A 19716-nucleotide genomic window follows, 5' to 3' on the forward strand; every position below is an offset into this window, starting at 1 on the left:
TTCAGATTTTACAAAGGGGAATTTGGTAGGTGGCATTGCTAGATGAATAAGGAGCAGGTGTGCCTGGGCACTGTGCTACCTACCTACTATCATACCACTATCATACAGTGTAAGAACATAGCTGCAGTTATAGGAAAATGCGCACTCGTGCAGGACCAAAATGGATGGTGGGGGCGGGGGGGGGGTACAAATATCTATTTGATTTGTGCTAAAAAATGAGATTCAAACAAAATAACTAGCCTGTTTGTCCAAATGTGAAGGAAAAATTTTAAAACTACTGATCCTGTTCATGCAAATTTAAAGGACAATTCTTTAAAAAAAAAACACCCAAAAAATCCTTTTTGCATGAATTTGAAGCCCTGAAAGCCTTATCTTATTTATATGAAAATGAAGAAGTGGGTAAAACGGGTTCAGAAATTAAAATTGTTCAGAAAAGCGGTAACAAATTTTCTTAGGTAAGTCTCTCTCAGATTTGCATCCCTGGATCCTGCAGCGTTTGTCAACTGTTCCTGCAAAACTGCTTCAGCTCTGTTGTGTTCAATGGGGATTTTGAGGAATAGCAACTTTCAAATCTTGCCAAAGATTCTCAATTGGAATGAGGCCTGGAGTATGATTAGGCCATTCTGAGACATTCAGGGTCTTATTTTGAAACTCCTCCAGTGTTATTTTGGGCTGTGTGTTTAGAGGTCATTTTCCTGCTAGAAGGTGAACTTCCAGTCCAATCCCAGGTCCCTTGCAGAAAGAAACACCAGTTTCCTCTGGAATTGTCCTGTATTTGGCTCCATCTGTTTTGCCCTCAATCCTGACTAGTTTCCTACTTCCAGCTGAGGAAGAGCATCATACCTCTTGATGCTGTTACTATCACCGTGCTTCACTGGGGGCATGGTGTTCTGAAGGCAATGAGCATTGTTGGGTTTGCACGGCGCATAGCATTTTGCAGCACGGCTGAAAAATTAGGTATTCATCTACTCAGACAGAGAACCTCTTTATACTGGTTTGGTGCCTCCCACATGTCTTTCAAGAAGACATGTTGAGGCTTTGATATGGGTTTCTTTCAATAATGGATTTCTTCTCACCACAGTTTCATAAAGCCTAGATTTGTGGAGCACCCAGGTGATAGGTCCTTGGACAGTTTCTCCCGTCTTGTGAAGATCTCTCCTGCTCCATAGCCTCGTGCTTGCTTCTTTGACTGAAGCTGCCCTTATCCCATCACTGAGTTTTGGTTAATGGTCTTCTCTAGGCAGAGTCATGGTTAAGCCATATTTTTTTCCATTTTATAATATTGGTTTTAATAGTGCTCTGAAGAATGTTGGTAGTTTGGGAGATACATCTGTATTAGTGATGTGTTCGAGTCCTTTACTCCAAGTCTCAAGTCTTTACCTTCAAGTCCAAGTCTAGTCTCAGGTCAGTGCAAGAAATGTTCAAGTATAGTTTCAGGTCTCTTCTCAAGTCTCAAGAGCCAACTTTAACAGGAAAAAGGGAGGTGAGGTGGTGGTGAGAGTTGTAACCCCCCCCCCCACATGTTCCCATCTGCACTTCTCTCAGTGAACTTACTTCAACCACAATTTACTTAAACAAAACTACCTCTCTCCCTCCACCTCCCTCATGATGATAAAAGAGCTTAAGCCTTCCCTTCTCTCTGTGGCAACACCTCCTCCCTATCCTGCCTGAAATTCCCTCCCTCTCACAGCCTCTGCTGTTTATGTGCTGACTTGTGCCTTCCTGGATATCCTGCTGCACAGTAAGCCCTTGGTGGTAAAAAAAAAAAAATGTGGACTGCGATGTGCTGGTAAATAATGTAGAACTCTCAAGTCGAGTCACTTGTTGCTGCCAAGTCAAGTCCAAGTTGACTCGCTCTCATGTGAGTCGAGTTCCCAACACACACACACACACACACACACGAGAGAGAGAGAGAGAGAGAGAGAGAGAGAGAGAGAGAGAGAGAGAGAGAATGAGCATGCCAGACCGATGTGTACTTCTGCACAACTTTGTTGTGTTAGGCCCTTGTTCTTCATTCATTTGGCTGTTTAGATGTGCTCTCCAATAAATTCTGGGGCTTTCCAGCAAGAGATGTATTTAACTTGAGATTGTGTATCGCTGGATTGCACACAGGTGGACTGTATTCACAAGCTTACAATGGACAGGTTTGCACAATACAATGAGCCATGGTGGCTTTTTTAATCATTGTGGTGATCTGCATCATCCAAACCCAGTTGTGATACATCACTGTGGTATGTGGCCTTTAGGTAAACCCCAAACAGAAACAACAGTTTGTTAGAGTTTCTCAGTACCACAGTGTCTTGTTGTGTTTTCTGGTCCTGGATAACACGATTCACAATTCCTTTGGAAAAACTCATCTCACTGTTTATGAGCACAAGCTAATTCAGATATTTCAGATGTGAATAAATTTGACCTTTTCCAATTGTGAAATCTGAGCTTTTTAGACATACACCCATGAATTTTGATTATGTGATTTTTCCAGAAATACAAATATCATAAGTAACAGGAAGGTGAAGATATAGGCTAAATAAAAAATGAAACCAGTCCAGTCTGCTGGATGATTTTTTTCTCAGCTTGGAGATCCAAACTTCTAGGAAATAAGCCATTGTATTATAACAATAAGAGTACAACATCTCTTTGCTCTGACTTCTATTGACATTTGTTTCCGCTCTATTTATTTATTTGTGCTTATTTATGTATGTATGCTTTCTGTCTTTGTTCAGTAAAAATTCAGACTCAAACATTTCTTGTTTCAGGTATATCACACTTTACGCAAATTATATGCACTTGCATGCAAACAAATGCATGTGCAGAAATTCACAGGAACTGTGACTGCATGTCAGATGGTACTATACAGTATCCATGAATTAGCCAATATTCATTAATTTCAAGCACCTCTTCTTTATTGAATCTGGAGTGTAGTTCTATACCCTCCTTCAACCTGCTTCATCTTCTTATTTCTTCTTCTTTTTTTCTTTTTTTCCCCTTTTTTCCTGTGTATGGAAAATTGCTTCACTCTGTCTGCCCAGGGGTTTCAGCTACCCATGGTTACAAGTCAACAGTTTCTCACTTAATAGGTAGGATAGTAGTCCAAGGAAAACCCTATCTTCCCAAACCCCATACCTCATCCCAGAGAAAAGTTGGCTTAACAAATGCCAAATCCTATGAGAGATCTTTAAAAAGAATGAATTATCCTTCAGCTTCTGGCAGCATCGAGCAACTGTATCGCCCTTTAATGCCTTGCAAAGAATCGCCTGAAAGGCGCAATTTTCTGGCGTCAATGGTTTAATTCTCAGAAGGGTTGGGCTTGGCAGCCTAATTTTATACCAACTACTGAGGCAAGCCTCTTGTGGGCTATTATTTCACGGAGTGTTTATTTACTGTGGTCCGCATGGTGGAAGGATCAGCCTGTGCGAAGCTTCTCTGTTTTTCTCATGCTGTTGCGCTGCATTAACAGAATGGCAGTTAGTTTAATGGGAGAATCAGAGAACATCCCTTTTTTATTCCAAGACAGTGTTCTGTGAGCATTGTGTAAATAAAGAATACGAGAGAAGCAGAAGGCATTCAGTAGCACACTGTGTGAGGACAGTGTTTGCTGTGTTTGTGTTGGTGTGTTCAGAAAACAGAAGCAGGAAAATATGAGCTTACTGAATCATAAGATTTTAAAGTTGCATGTTTGTGTGAAAGAAAGTGTGACAAAAAGGGAACGAGTAGACCAGTAATTTTGTCCCTCCTGTCTCAACAAAACGGAGGCATTTTATTTCTTTTCAAGCTGCTGAAGAGGTGCTGGAGGCAGCTTATGTGGTGTTCATCTGCTGTGCCTCGAATGTGTGTATTTCCACACGGAGAGTATTAGAGGGAACGGAGTATTGAATTACTTGAAAGAAATGGCTTGCGGTCTCCCTGCTCATTCTCGGCGTTTGTTTGTTTGCTTTGCTAGTCCAGGCATAGTCAGATGGGGGACTGGCGAGAGGCATGCACAGCAGAAGTGGGTTAAACATTTAATTAGAATCCATAGTGGTAGCTACTGAAGCTTAACAGAGATTTATATAAGCTGTTAAGAAGGACACAAGGCTGCTGTGTGAGCTTCCAGTCAGCCTGAGCCACCGCAGCCGTTGGCTGGACTTCAAGCAGTGCCAGGGCATGTCTGAGAGTCTGCCCAGGAAGCAAAGTGAAAGAGGAGTTTGTGCAAGCCGTGACCCTGGCCTCTCGCAACACCCCTAGCCTTTTTCGTGCGGTATATAATGAGTCCGCTATAGCAGGAGGTCGGTGTGCTTTTAAAAAGGGGGGACTGGCGGACCCAGGGCAGGAAGAAACGTAACTGGGCAGATCGAAGCTCAGAAACGGCAGATCATGGCTTCAGTATTCATGTGTGGAGTCGAAGACTTTCTATTCAGTGGGAGCCGGTTCATTTGGAATTTGACAGTCTCGACGTTAAGGACGTGGTACACGCAGAGAGTGAGGGGATGCCACCAAGCCCTGAGAACATGGTGTGGCATAAGGGATGTTTATCAGGTAAACCCTTGCCTATTTTAAATGTTCCTCCTTCTTGTGTGGCCAACAGCAGGGCTGGGGTGGGAGCAGGGGGAGAGAAGATAGACCCTCTCTAACTTAACTCTCATTCATCTCGAGATGCTCTCTAATGAAGTACATAATTCCTATTATTTCTCTGTAAGAGACGTGTTGCCTTAATACAGACCTTTATTTTCATAATCTCTAGGAATATAGCCAATTGAGGCAATTGTAGTATCGTAATCATTTTGGCACGTGTGTGTGTATGTTTTGGGGTTTTTTTAATATGATGCTTTCCGGAAATCTTTGCTGGGCCAAATGCCCTCCAGTGTTGTTTAAAGCTGTTGATTGGGGTTGATAGCCCTTTCTGTCCCAGTGCCTTTCCAAAAGGCAGTCCTTTACTGCCATCATGTACTTTTAAATCTAATGGGGTTATTTGGTATCTATTGAGTAAATAAGCAAGATGTGAAACACTGCAACAGGAACAACTTTTTATTTCCCCCTTTATGCTCTACTTTTCCCATGTTTTCTCTGTTTTCCCAATAATATGCAGATTTAAAGTTCCCCATAGGCTTATAGTGTCTACAGTGGGGGAACAAGAGGGACAAATTTTGAAATTGGTGTTCTTCTGATAACTCCTCCCTCCCTCCTGTACCCCATTTGTACTTGTTCTGCAGACCAGAGACAAAAATGCAGCAACCACTTCGATGTGCCACCGTTTTAATGTCACAGAGCTAAAGTGTGATGTCATGTTGTTCCATACGATTGTTTTAAAGCTAACTCTTTAAAGAAATTAAGGGGTTTTTAAGGCAGTCCTTAAGGCAGGTGTAGGTTTCCAACTTTCCTGAATGTGCCTGTAGAATTTCCATTTGAAAGCACTGTTCCATGCCTCAGGGGAATCCTTTTGAGATATTTAACATGCTGCTATGAGTTTGTGCGCATGTGTATGTGTCCGGTTTTCAAAGGAAATGCATGGATGGTTTAGACAAGGTCCTTCTGAGGTTATAGTGCTGTTAACATAGTGTGTTGTGACCTTCTGTGGCTTTATGGAGATAGCTTGTGTCCTTGCATTTCAAGTGGATAAGGGCGTTAAACAGAATAGCCACTGTTCCTTATACTGACTATCTGACTCTACATTTAATGCTGCCATCTTATATATGCTTGACAAGGTTAACCTCACCAGAGTCTGCTTCTGAGTAATCACAGGTAGGGTTGTAATGTGAATTTCTCTTATGAATGTCAAACTAGTATATGTCCACATTTGAGTAGACCAGCCTTCCCCAACTTGGTGGCCTCTAGATGTTTTGGACTACTTTCTCATCCTCTCTGTTGGCCATACAGCCTGATGGGAGTCGTAGTCTAAAACATCTAGAGGGCACCAGGATGGGAAAGGCTGTGACATATTGTCGAAGTGGCTAACCTTTCCACTGGATTGATTCTCCTGGTGTTGGTCCTGGCTGTTTCTTAGTGTGATTTGTGTTGCCTGGATTGGAGTGCTGTGTTGTGTTGTCTTGGTTTCTGCCAGCCTTCTGTCCAGCCATGTTCTGGCTTTCTCTTTAGACTATATTTTAGTAAGCATGTGTAGACTAACTGCTGGTGTGCGACTGTTCCTGTCCATTTTCTAGGTAGAACCAGATCCTATAAAAGTATGTTGGTCTTACTATGGGGAAATTTACTGACAACCCACCAAAGGTGAGTTGCAGAAATACCATATCCTCTTATGTCATTTCTGCCAACATATTAAACGAATCTGTTCAGCTCTTCCCTATGACTTTCCTAAGATGCCCTCTCTAATGCTATCAGTGACCTACATCTCTCATTCCAGGCAGCTTTTGCATGCTAAGTGTCATTTCTCTTTAGTGTAACAGCACATGCTTATGGACGTGGGACTCCACAATGTAGCACAGAGTAAGGGCCCTCTATTCTTTAACCCAATATGAGATGACATTTTTTTTTCCATCTGGAAATGTAGCATCTTGCATCATACCCTCCATACAAAATATATCAGCCTGCCCTTATAAACTGCACTGGATATTGCTGATGGAAAAGTTGGCACAGGGGTCTTTGCTGGAGCCTTTGTAAATCAGTAAGAACCAATATTAATAGTATTAGGATTCGGCTGGACTCATGAGGCTTAGAAGTCTTCCAAGAATGTTATTCTTTTGGTTACAAGGTCATATACCTCAAGGCATAAATAGTTGCCAGCCTTTCCTAATGGAACTTACTGTGGGATTTCCTCTGCTTTAGAAGAGTACAGTTTCATGGCAATTACACTTTCCATGAAAGCTGGTTCCTCCAGTTTCAAAAGTATGCTTACCGTATTGCAGAAGTGGTGCTCAGAACACCACACTTACTTTTTTGTTGGTTAGAATGGTGGCAAGCATCCCATGTCAGTTTAGCAACAATTGCATTTACCATCCAGAGAATGGCCTAGGAAATTCAAGAGTCTTCATTTATCAGTGGGTGTTGCTTTAAATCTTTCAGTCATTCATCAGTCCCAAGACCTACCACTCATTCCAAAACAGCTTAAAGGTTTTGCCCTGACTGAATATGCAAGATCAGTGCAGATAGGGCAAGAAAGTGGTCTCAGTGACAAAACAGAAATGTTATAAGGTTGGTCAAGAGAAAGGATGCCAGGCCTGAGTGGAATTATATCATGGATTTATATGCAAAACAGCTTCACACAGAATGAGGCCACTGCTCCATCCAGCCCAGTGTTTTCTGCTCACTGGCAGTAGTTCTTCAGCACTGGCCTACAGGGATTAGTCTTACCACTGCCACTGGAAAGCCTTTTAAAGAGCAGTGCTACAGCAGGAGTGGGACCTTCTGGGTGCTGTTAGACTACAGTTGCCATCAGTTCTCAGCAACTTAGCAAATAGTGAAGGCCGCTGGGAGCTGCAGCCCAGGAACATTGGGAGGTCCACACACTCCTCATATCCATACCCATGACTGGCTTTAGCACCTTCATCTTTAGCACCCTGAATTTTATGTTTTATTATGAATCTATGAAGTTACCTTAGTTTAGCTCAGCATTGTTCCCCTTCACTAGTATGGGACTTTCCTGGTGGCAAGCAGGAGCTTTACAGATAGCCCTGCTATCTGACATCATGCTCTTCATATCTGCACCACGCCCTGTTTGGAAAAAGAGATAGATGCGTGCATGTTTTTGGTGTCTGGAACAACCTGAAGAACCATAATATGCTACTTGCATATATTATGATATTGCATTTCCAGGCCACCCTCGTGTTACATTATTCTATGGCCAGCTACCCCGAATGAGTGAACTCCAGAGGAGTAAAGAAGCAGCAGGAAACCAATGTGCTGAACATGTTAAGAGTTAGTGGTGAAGGGTGGAGGAGCTCATTCTAGCTCCAGGGAGGTTATTCCTTTTGGGTCAGGTGAGGAAACTGCTGACAAAGTGCCTAAGCACAATACATAGACTTGACAATGCACACATATTGCTCTATACCTAAATTGCTATAGAGTAATACAGAAGGAAATAGGGCACTTCTGCTTCCTGAAATTCAGATCTAGTTAGCTTGGACAGCTGCACAACCAACATTTCCTCTGCCACCCCACCCTCAAAGGTCTTTACAATTATCGTTTTTCCAGAAGGAAGAAAAGAAAGCCTGGTTTTTAAACATATCTACAAGATGTTGGATAAAGAGGCTGATAAGGATCATCCCTTTGACTGTTATGATCTTTTGGACTCAAAAATTCAAAATCCACCTTTTTTTCCCACAAGGAGGCTTACAAGTCTGTTTTAGCCAGGTTTACCACTGGTGATTATTTTCATTTAGAAACTACTTTTTTAAAAAGTAAGCATACCTTCTTGAAGTTAGTTTATGAAGTGATTTGGGGCATGCTGATTAGGAATTCTTTGTTCTGTGAAAGCACTGTTTTCCACTAAGTGATAGAAAGAAATGTGTTGACCTGTACATACTGCAGTATTTATAAACTCTGAAATGGATTTCAGGGTGATATAGACATGAATGGGTGGATGGTGTTATGCATGGCAGTATAAACACTTTACATTAAAACAATTATTAGAAGAGACAAGAAATAGATAAAACCAGAAACACCACAAAGCAGCAGACGTCATTGCCACGTGAAACATCTTGGCAAAGTGAAACATCTTGGCAAATAAAGTATAACTTTTTGCCAGTAAGGGGCAAATATAGTTTGTTTGGGAAGTTCCCCCAAAGTTAGTTAGTTAGTCTGTTAAACTTACGTTTTGCTATATTGGTTCAGGTTAAGAGGGGCAGTGAAAACCATGAAAACACACTCTTATTTGTAGATAATAATGCCCTCCTGCAAGAAGTGCACTCAGGGAGGTTCTTAATTTATGGGAGGCTGGTATAGGAAGAGGAGTTTCTTTAGCTAATTGGTTCTTAAACTGTTTAGGGCTTTGAGACACCGTCTTGCACCATGGGTTAGACCTAGGAGATAATAGGTGACCAGTGCTTTTTTATTTTTATTTATTTATTTTTAGTCAAGAGGACATCCCTTTTGGATGAAATATGAATAGCTCAAATGCTCTCACATGCACTTCTTCAGACCTACCAAATTAACCAAACTGCACGAAATGCACCAAATTAACACCAAACTTTCCGATAGTGGCAAAGATTGCCTCTTGAGCACTTACTTGCTGTAAAAGCACAATACCTGCCACTGTGCAGTTCCTGCCACTTTGCACTGTAGGGCTTGCATACTGATGAATGAAGACTTCAGGCATTAGGTTCAGTCCCTTTTAAAAATAGGATTTATGGATCTGGCCTGCTTGTGCTAAGATTTCCTCTTGGTGGATGAATTGTTATAAATTGTTATAACATCATCTGAAATGTTAAATATAAATTAAAAATCTGCCCTGCCAATTGACAGTTGATGGTGAAGCTATTTTTGCTCATCCAACTTCCCAGCAACCGCTTTCCAGTGATTTCAGCCAGGATTATTCCACTTCAGTTTGTGAATAATATGTTTTGGTTTGGGGGCAGTGGGTGTGGGGGAGGACTAAATGAACTAACGTTTTATATTGGCTCTCCTTCCCGTTTCTGGACAATTTTCATTCCTGACTGTGAATTTCATCTCATTTCCTTTGCGGCACTATGTGCCACTTTCAAAACAGTGTTCCCTTATTCAAGAATTGTGTCTTACGTGTGTGTATCTAGGTGTGAAATGTTCTTTGTTGACCTTCACGAACATGTAGCAATTCATGAGTAGAATGGGATATTTGCAAAAATATTTTTAGAAGAGCCACATTTAAAAATTATAAACATATTTTGGGCATTTTTTTTTTTGCTGTTGCATCTTTTGACTGGCTAAAGGCACAGTGTTATCCATTTACATTGACTTTGCATTAAATACCCAGAAATGGGTATATAATTTAAAAGAACATGTCTGTCCTTATATATTAAAGAACTTCCATCACAACATTTATCCAAATTATTACTTCCTTCCAAAAGGGAAGCTGCTATTGCACTTGCCAAATATATGAAGAAGAATCAGCAGCATCACACCTCCAACAATTGGCAGCTTTAATTAAGTTATTATAAAAGGGATGTGGCATCCAGTAGCCTCGAATCATCAATTTTTGCTGACTTAAGCATTGACTCAGATCCTTGACCACTTACAAAATAGATAATAATGAAGCTTTCTGTTGATTGAGCAAAATGGGGTACTACAGTTCATTATTTCATTCTTGGTTGAAACCTTGTGTATCATATTTATGAATGGATGATAGCCATTTATACATATGACTTGAAGACTGATGTAGCCATCTGGCCTGAGTCAATACTTCCAATAACACAAGTGGCTTTGAAGTTGTAAAAGCAGAAGGACCCAACCTGGAGTCTAACAAATGTTTCAATTGCATATATTACCATATAGCCTTAACCAACAATTTATGTCTTACACACAAAGCAGAATATGAGAAAAAGAATTACTATAAGGACCAATAGGCTGATCCTAATTAAAAAATCAAGCTCTCTATCCAAGTCCTCCAAGCATTTTTTTTGCCATTTTTAAAATCCAGATTTCCCCAGAATGTTAATTTTGCATGAGAAAATATCAACTGCAACTGATGGGAAAATATACACCACAGCTCTCTACCTGCCTTAACTGGAGAAGGTGCATTACCTATTTTAGTATAACAAGATCTCAATACAGTCCACCTAAGAAGAGGATTCAGATTCAGATTCCAAAACTGGCTAGGGAGAGCAACCTAATCTAAATGGAAATAACCAAAATCTAGGGCTATCTTAACAAGGTTTATTGAATATTGTGATTCTCACTGAAGCCAACTGTGTATGTATATGGTTTTCTTTTGTTATTCTTTCTTTCCATTTCTAATTTTCTCCATAACATGTATTCAGAATGAGTGATCCTAGATAAAGGCTTACTAATTATAACCTACCACTGCCCAATTTATACAGATATCATTTTAAGTCACTTACCAAGTACTAAAACATTTAGGCTACAATCTCGCACACATTTACCTTGGAGAAAGTCCCACTGAATTCAGCTGGAGAGAGAAACCCTGTCACTCATGGACATTGTCCAGAGGGTTGTAAGATACCTCTGATTCTCAGATCAGAGGTCAGAAATAGAGCTGGAACCTCACAACTGAGAATCTGTGCTCTGATTCCATTCCCCCTTTCAGGGAGCATGGAAGAAAGACCTGTGCTGATTGCTGTCTGGGTTGCAAAAGTAACCTTGGAGAGGGAGCAAAAGGACCAGGTTGCAATGTATCCTCTGTCTTCCACTCCTTCCACTCCCATCCTTCCACTCCAAAGTACCCCAGCTAGATGGCTAAAACCTCCAAAGCACCTCAGCTGGATGACCGTCCAGAGACCTGCAAGGGTCTTCCAGAGACCCACAAGGTATTGGAGAGAGTAAAAATAACCAAATAAATAAATAAAACTAAAATGCAGTGTGAGAAGAGTAGGGAGACAGAGATCTTTTAGTACTCCTGCATATGGTACATGCGATACTTGTAAGCCTCCAAACATCAAGCTGCTCCCCATGCTTTGGGAGGTGTCCATAGTAGTAGGGCCAATACCAAAAAGTCTTTTCTCCAGATGCTGCATGTTGGCGCTTGATAAAAATTAAGCAGAAGGAAGATGTATGAGAACTCAGGCCTTTGAGGAGGGTATTTGGAAGCTCTGAACATGCTGGGGCAGTATAATGCTACAAGTGTTTGATCCTGTCAGGATGTAAACCAGTGAATTTTGAATTAACTGATCTTTCTAGGCAGGTTTCATTGCTTTGCAAATTTGAGTAAGGGAAAACACAAGGATGCTGTGCTTGAAATCTAATCTGTGCTGTTTGGAAACCAGAACTGTACTCAGGGTCAAACAGCCATTACTTTAAAGATGCATCTAACAGCTACATCTAACAGAGGTGCACAAATCTAATCAGGATCAGGACCCCACTGTGTGCTGTGGAGGGGAAAATGAGGCATTGCTATCTTGTAATTGTAAGTGGGTCTCATTCTGGATCAGGGACAATGCAACTTTTTTAGAATAAGTATGAAAAATGTCATTTTTCCTGCATAGAGCTAAATGGAAATGGATCTATAGGTTTTGTTAATACCCTTAAAATAAACCTTTGTCTTGATTCAAAGGAACACTGCACCATTCCCGTTACCTAACTACACCGAACCTAAATGCCAAGTTGTAACAGGGAAGATTACCACATTATAATTAGTCATTAGCAGTTCCACTGATCTCCTATGCAGATGGCGACAGGCACATTCACAGTGATTGTAAAGAGGATAAATGCTGTCAGCTCTGGGATATATTATCTTTTTTTACTCCCACAGGCACACATGTCCACTTTTCCTTTTAAAGCTTTTGCTTATTTGGGTTGGCTATTTCTATCTCAACCTTTTTGTTTGTTCTATCCTCATTCTTCTTCAAGGAAACATGACATTTCTCAGATGAGGTTATTATTTATGTTCAGTAAGCGATGAGAAACAAAGAACAGTACGAAACTTCAACCAGAGCATCAAGTAATCCTTCTATTCATTCAACCAGGAGAAGTGTAACTCTGTCCCGGAGGACTATTTTCAGAATTTCCTAAGATCTAGAGCCCTAAGGTGATTGTGACAACTACATATGCGAGAAAGCCACTAATACTAACTCCTGAAACAAAGCATGATAAGGATATAAATACAATCTAAGTGACATCTGGGAGAAGAAAACACAGGATATAATCCCAGTCGATACCTCCCTCTAGCAGTGTTTACCTTCCCAGTTTCCTTTTCTGCTCTACCAGTATGTTAGGAGAGGGAAAGAATGCATGCTACATATCTCCCCCACCATCACATTCCCAGAGGCCCCACCCCCTCATCGTCCATGAATTGGGGGAACATCTATAGAGGAAACATGTACTGAGCATATGTAGGCCATCCTCATGGCCTGAACCCAGCTTGGCAGTAGAGCACATGGTTTACATGCTGAAGCATCCAGGTTCGACCCAAATCATCTCCAGCTGAAAATATCAAGACTATTATAGGAAATATCTAGTCAGAGACTCTGGAAAGGTGCTGCCAAACTGAGTAGACAGTTTGTCCCAAATTGGCAAACAGACTTGAAAGCCCTAAGGCACCTTTCTGTATTTTATTCAAGTTCCAAGGTGGTTTCAGAGATGCTTAGTCATTTTTCTTTAGTCTTAGTCAGATCCTCACAATTGTTGTGAATTAGACTCAGCTGGAGTCCTTGAGGTTGCCACAGCTGATGTTCTCAAGATGTTTTGGACAACTGGCAGAGATTTCTATTCATGTTCAAGCAAACACAATCTCAACCCTTTCCACAAAGCACGGTCTCCCACATGCCAGGAGACAGAGAGGGCCAAGCCAGGGTGCACAGCCCCATCTTCTGCACCCCCGAAGCCCTCATGATTCAGAGCTTGTCCGGCCTCTTCATCAAATGAAAGTGAGGAAGTGAGCATCATGGACTAAGCAATGGGCAGGATGTGAGCCTAAGATGAAATGCCAGCCTTGATGGTGTTTCAGTGCATCTTCAAAAATTATTTGTTTAGCCATTAGCTGATTTTAATGACTAATTTAGTGAGATCTTTTTCTCTCCCCTCTTCTTTTGTCTCTCTCCTTTCTTTTTTCTCTTTTCTTCATGTGGATTTTTATTGCCAGTTTTACCTCTGGTATTACCCTTCCCTGGATTTTTGTTAATAACTAGTACAAATAGTAGACACTAATATTTTACATAACTAAACAGGACAATGGGGTGTCTTTCTAGACCTTGCACCTTGCCCTTGTGCATTTATTCAATAGTAGCACTCTTGTTTTCCTTACATTCTCCCTTAATATTTCTTGTCAGCTAATGCTAGTACTGTGGGCAAACCTTACTGGTACTTTTGCTTCAGTTGGACTCAGAGCATCTGATATGCAGGTTTATCTGAAGGCTTGTGCTTTCACTCTATTAAACATTTCTTACCCCAGATAGTTTTCCATGTGGACTTACCTATCAGTCAATACTAGTCCAGTTTGCCTTGCCTAAGCTTCTGATGTCCACCTGTGCTATGTAGGAAGGTTTTTGGCAAATCTCCTATTGATCCAGTCCATGTGTTAATACATTCAGAAGTGGGGCACTGGATCAGAGGATCACGTAGGAGTAAATGGGAGAGCACGTCAGGGCAAGGTAATGCTTAAGGAATCAGATTACTGAGAAGAGGTGGAGCTTGGTGGAAGTGGATGGAACAGACATGGCATTGTGTTCTCATTGAACTAATAACTCACCAGAGATTTAGCTGGAACAGGGGTACAGAATTCAAATCTCTCTGGAGACTACATTTACATTTTCTTGAAGACTGCATTATATGATCCTGACCTTATGTATTTACTCTCTGATTGTTGACTGATAGTGCAAACAAACGTTCATCCTTTCATACATTTGCAGGAACTCAGAGATCGGAAACTAACCAGTATGACATTAGAAAAAATGTTTTTACTGTGCATGTAGTTTTGTGTTCTAAACTTCAGTCCCTGAAAACTGTTGGACTTTTTCCTGGCAATGTAAAAGCATGAGTTCAAGGCCTGGTTCACACAAGATGGTGGTTTCCATGCAGTTGATGCTGGAGTCCATAGGGTTACCACTAGGTTCTCAGCTGGACTTTTAGGAAGGCATCATTAGTGTGAATCGGTGCCTCTACTGAGAAGTGCATCCATGCAGTTTCTAATTTCTGTGATAGCACTTCTCAGACTACTGCTCTAAATCAGACCACCCAGATGGAGGAGCCTATTCACACAAATGTGGTCTGGGTAGAATTCCATCAGTGGTCTCCCTGAGGCTTCCAGTGCCGTCGTATGCAGCTGCTATCTGGCATGCAATCTATGAATAATATGGCACATATTATTCTGTATTAGGCATGTTGTAAAGAGCTTGAAAACACGGTGTCAGCTGCTCTGGACAAAATCTGAATCAGTATTTTATTAAAGTATGATTTAGGTTAATATTCAATCTTCTCTGTATTTGCCTCCTTTTCATGCAACATGGTTTCATGGATTGCTTTACTGTTTTTATAATGTGAAAAACACTGTTCCTGTTTCCAATTATGATGTCTAGTTACCAGGCCTACCTCTTCAGGAAGTGGGAGTTCCCCATTGGAAAAACTACCCATTTCAATTTCTCCTCCACGGGGAGACTGCAGCTCCTTCCCATTCTCACAGCAGGGTTGATTGGTCCCTTTGTCCACCCTTGGGCTAATCTTCCTCACAGCTAATTCCTGAAGTTTCAGGACCTTGAACCATGGCTGGGGTTTGAACCATTTCAATAACAGTATCATCTTTAGAATCAGTGTTGTCAGTCCTGTCGGAATGGGTAGCCTCCCATGCACACGCCTGAGATCTGACGGGATGCATGTGCACAACATCCAGGGATAAAGCAACTGTCCCTTAGTTTAGCTAGTAAAGCAGTGTGAATGGGTCTGACACATTGTAACTTTGCCTGTCATTAACCTTAATGAGAGGAATTTGTTTGTTTTTAAGGCTACCTTTTAAGGTTATCCTTCTTAAGGCAGCTGACAACTGAAATGCAACATATTAGGAACATTAAAATCACAGTGTAAAACTCTAATTAAAGATGTAATAAGAGAAGCATCAGTAGCACCAACCTAAAAACAGTGCCAGCAGGATAAAACAATCCAAATAGTAAAACAAGCTACAACAGCAGAAAAATAGAAAGAGCAGCAGTTAAGCAGAACACATTAAAATATCAATTAAAAGTAGATTAACAAAAGCCTTCAAAGTCTATCAAGAAGTCATCAACCTGGGAAGCCTTGGCTAAAGAGGGAATTCCATCAACATGGACCAGCGCCAAAAAGGTCCAGTCTCTGTTGCATAGCAATGCAATGTTTCTTAACAGTGGGCCCACAATAGGGTGTAAGAGAACAGATTTAATGCATGGGCAGGTTCTTAAAGGTGCAAGAGATCCTTTAAAACATATAGTTTTAAGTTCTCAATTTGTGTGTATTGTTTCTGGGTGACAGGGGTGACACTGTTCAGAATTGTTGAACATCCATCTGTGCGTTCATTTTCTAGAAAAGAAGAGTGGGCCCATTATTTTTTTCCTCTGATTGCCATAAGAGGAGCAAATCCAAATGCATGAACAATATAGGAATTATTACAGCATAGGAACTCTGCAAACTTTCCTTTTTTGCTCGTTCACACACTCTTTCTCTTCTTTTTCCCAGATTATGAAAAGTAAAGCATTGTCTAAGGGTAGGACATATAATACCACAATATATAATTAGTATCAGATCTTGGTCACATGTGCACATGCCCTTCTGTGAATGAAAGGCGAAGCGGTGCAGGTAGCACATTCACCTCACCTCCTTTTATTTCAGAAAAATGCATTTCAAGGGAGTCAGTTGGCAGATTGACCTGTGAGGCTGAAGTGATGTCAAAGAGGAAGCCAGATCATGCCTGTTGGCCCTAACCATTTGCATTCTGCATACATTCTGAGAGAACTTACATGCATATGAACTGCATGTGCTGCCTTTTTTTGCAATTAGGAAACCTGTTTATGTGGACACCCCAAAAGTGTGCAAAGTTTGTACATGCATAGGGTCTTTCAGGATGTACACTGAATGTTTGCGGGAAACAGGACAGGGACAGTGGGCAGGACCACACTGCTCAACAAGGAGTGAAGCTGAGAACTTTGCACAGTCCTCAGGTGTTGACCAATTGCTGACACTCACAGAGGGGTGACATGGCCCTATGCAGAGTCCTCTGCGCAGGGCTGATGTCTGGGGCTGGCATTGTTGAGCACCTTCTGAGGCCCACTGCTGACCTTCAGGGCTCATAGCTCCTGTTTCACCTCCATTTTATGACTGCCTGTTTCACTTGATCAGCAGGTGGACCATTAACTTCCATCTTCTTTGTGTGCTTCATCCTACTGCATCTCTCAGAACTGGAGGAGATGATGATAGCAGTGGTGGTGGTGATGCATTTCACTCAAAGGTTCCCCCAGCCCTCATCCCACCAAGCTAGTGCTGCTTCTGCTGGTGTTGTCCAAAGTATATCTATGCATTTGCTGCATGTGAAGACATTTTCTCATGTGTGAAGTCTGGGTTTCAGATCACATAGCAGTTTCGACTAGAACTGTAGGGAGGGTCAATTTGGCAGGCGGCTGTTTTAGGGTGTGGTGTTGGATGGTAAGAGGCATAGAGTGGGACATATTAACAATAAAAATTGCCTTCCATTCTGTGCAAATCTTTAATATCTTGTGCTCATTTGGGAAGGCTTTTGTTTCTGAATTTGTAATCAAAGCAACAAACAGTAAGGCCATTTCCTAGTGATTATATGGTAACGAAGGAAGTCTGGGACTGTAGGCATCTCTGCTCCAAATAGCTGTTATTTAGGGGAAACACATGCACTCTCACACAGGCTTAGTTGAGACATTTGTACTGCACCGTTTGCACTTTACCCAGCCCTTTCAAAACCACCAAAGCATGTGATCTGGAGGTAAGAGAATTTATATGTTTTCATTTTGTTTGCGGGTTATTAGTGCATTCGATGTTGTAAAACTGGCCTTAATTAAATCAGAAAATGGAACTCCAGAATAAATAGCTACAGGGAATGGAGCCAAATGTCAGAAAATGGCAAACTGAACATGGAGATCTTGCTTCATTTCCCTTGTAGCTGTAGAAGTACTGAGGGTACTCACTGCACGTGGAGAGTTAATGCATCTGTTTACTGCAAATGTGGTATTTATTGCCACTGTTACCAGGACTGTCTTCATTTCCTTGTGAAAAGGTTGCATCTCCTTTTGGCCCTTGGTGGCTTGGCATTCATCAGGTGGGTTACACAGTTTCTGTTTTCACAAGGTGTGGCGTTTATGTGTGCCAGGTCTCCTTTTTGAAGGAGACTGACGGGAGGTTTCTGTAAATGAGGAACTATTCCAAAAGCTCCCGAGGATAAACATGCCGTTGCTGGCACAGACAGCTCCTTTCAGTTTGTAACCATTAGTTGTCTCATGAGGGAGCTCGTCTGTTCCCCATCTCAACTGATGCAGCTTTTGGCACTGGGAGGTGCAGCCGCTGGTAGAGAGCTCATTAGCAGCCTTTTAGAAAAGACTCTTTGATTCACACCCTTATTTTGAGGTTAAATGAGTCACAGAAATCCATGGTGTCAAATCCATTTGCATCCCCCTTTCCTCTCTCATACAAGTGCAGACAATCCAGTTAACCCCTCAAGATGCAGCTGCGCTCATAAATACAGTTATTTGATAACCAGCACTATAAGCTAAATTAAAGGTCTTCTGGTCCCACACATGGTGTTTTATTCCCTTGAGTGTAACTTCAAGAGATCAGTTCAGAAGGTAGATGATTCCTACTGCTAGCAGAACTTGATGAAAGGGCGGTGGTACGTGCCTCTGGATAAACATTGCTAAGTCATAATGTGTCCGTAAGACATAGGAATATGCCCCCATATCAGATACCCCTAACCAATTAGCCAGTATAATTCATGCTATAAGATATCAACAACAGGAAGGCATGTTAAATATCAGCCGATCAGTTTCTGCACAGGGCCAGAAATGCACTTGAATTAAGTGCAGATTATGATCTCTATGTACTTCATTATATAGATTTGTCAGTTTATGCAGAAACAGGTTTAAGAGTTCAACTAAAGATTTTGCTGAAGTTGTAAAGATAAGAAGCTCCTTAGATGTCCTCCAGTTTCTACTCTGTTTCTTACTCCTTCTGGCTCTGTTCTGCCATATAGCATGAACAAATATAGGCAACACTGTTGGTTTGTTACAATAGGAATTATCCCATGCAATTACCCAGGAGCTTTAGCAATAACTCTACACAAGACATTGGAACAAAACATGGTCATGAGCTTTTGACTGGTTACTATGGCTTTCTGTACAGCCATCATTGTATGGGATGAGTGAGCTGTGTGCAAGCTCTAATTAATTTGCAGCACTTCTGCCAAGGAAAGCAGATATACACAAAGTATTTCACTGGCTCTGTTTTTAGAACTCTTTTGTACTGATTGCTCCCTATCAGTTTTCTAATTATATTGTTAACTGTAATATCTGAAGCATGTGTGAGTGTGGGGGGGTATGTGTGTGCACATATACATTTGTGTGCATGAACACATGAGAGAAGGCTGTGTGGTATAATTTGCTTTCTCTGTGTGTTTGTCTTTGGAGAGATCATGGGATCCTGATGATTCCATCTGTCACTCAAGAAAATCAAATCCTATCATATGACCACATTGAAATACATTGAAATACCTGGACAAATACCTGGCAAAACTGAGAAGCCTAAGGGGGAAATGATCAGGTGTCCTGTTATTGCTTACGTGGCTCATGTTTGGTTTGGTTTGGTTTAGTTGAGGTCTTTGGATTTGGGACATCTAGAAGAATCCTTTTCCATACCAATTTCTCATATTGTATCTGCTATGCCTATCCCGCCATGTTTGTTCATATGCTGTTTTCCCACCAACAGGTCCTCAACAGGGAAGGTTAAGTGTTGGCAGAGGGTGGGGGAGTGGCTACAGAAAATTGTCGTAGGCGGTTCCAGATCATTACTTGGAAAAACATCTAAGGCAGGTTTACAATTCAATAATTATTACAGGTAGTACCCAGGTTACGGACAAAGTTCCAGTACTGAGATCATCTTTAAATCTAATTTGTATGTAAGTTGGATCACATTAGTAAGCCAAACGTTTGTCTTAGTATA

At 41.3% G+C, this 19716-nt stretch overlaps 1 protein-coding gene across 1 annotated transcript in view; it reads left to right on the forward strand.

Annotated features, from left to right (window-relative positions):
- Window positions 1–4353: 4353 nt before the first annotated feature.
- FRMD4B (FERM domain containing 4B) overlaps window positions 4354–19716 on the forward strand; it is a 157188-nt gene continuing 141825 nt past the window's right edge. Inside the window, exon 1 of the mRNA XM_044451765.1 lies at window positions 4354–4515. Within this exon, the coding sequence (XP_044307700.1) occupies window positions 4354–4515 (162 nt within the window). The remainder of the gene's footprint in view (window positions 4516–19716) is intronic.

The sequence above is a fragment of the Varanus komodoensis genome, unplaced genomic scaffold (assembly GCF_004798865.1).
Source record: "Varanus komodoensis strain SLA01 unplaced genomic scaffold, ASM479886v1 scaffold6_4, whole genome shotgun sequence".
NCBI lineage: Eukaryota > Metazoa > Chordata > Lepidosauria > Squamata > Varanidae > Varanus > Varanus komodoensis.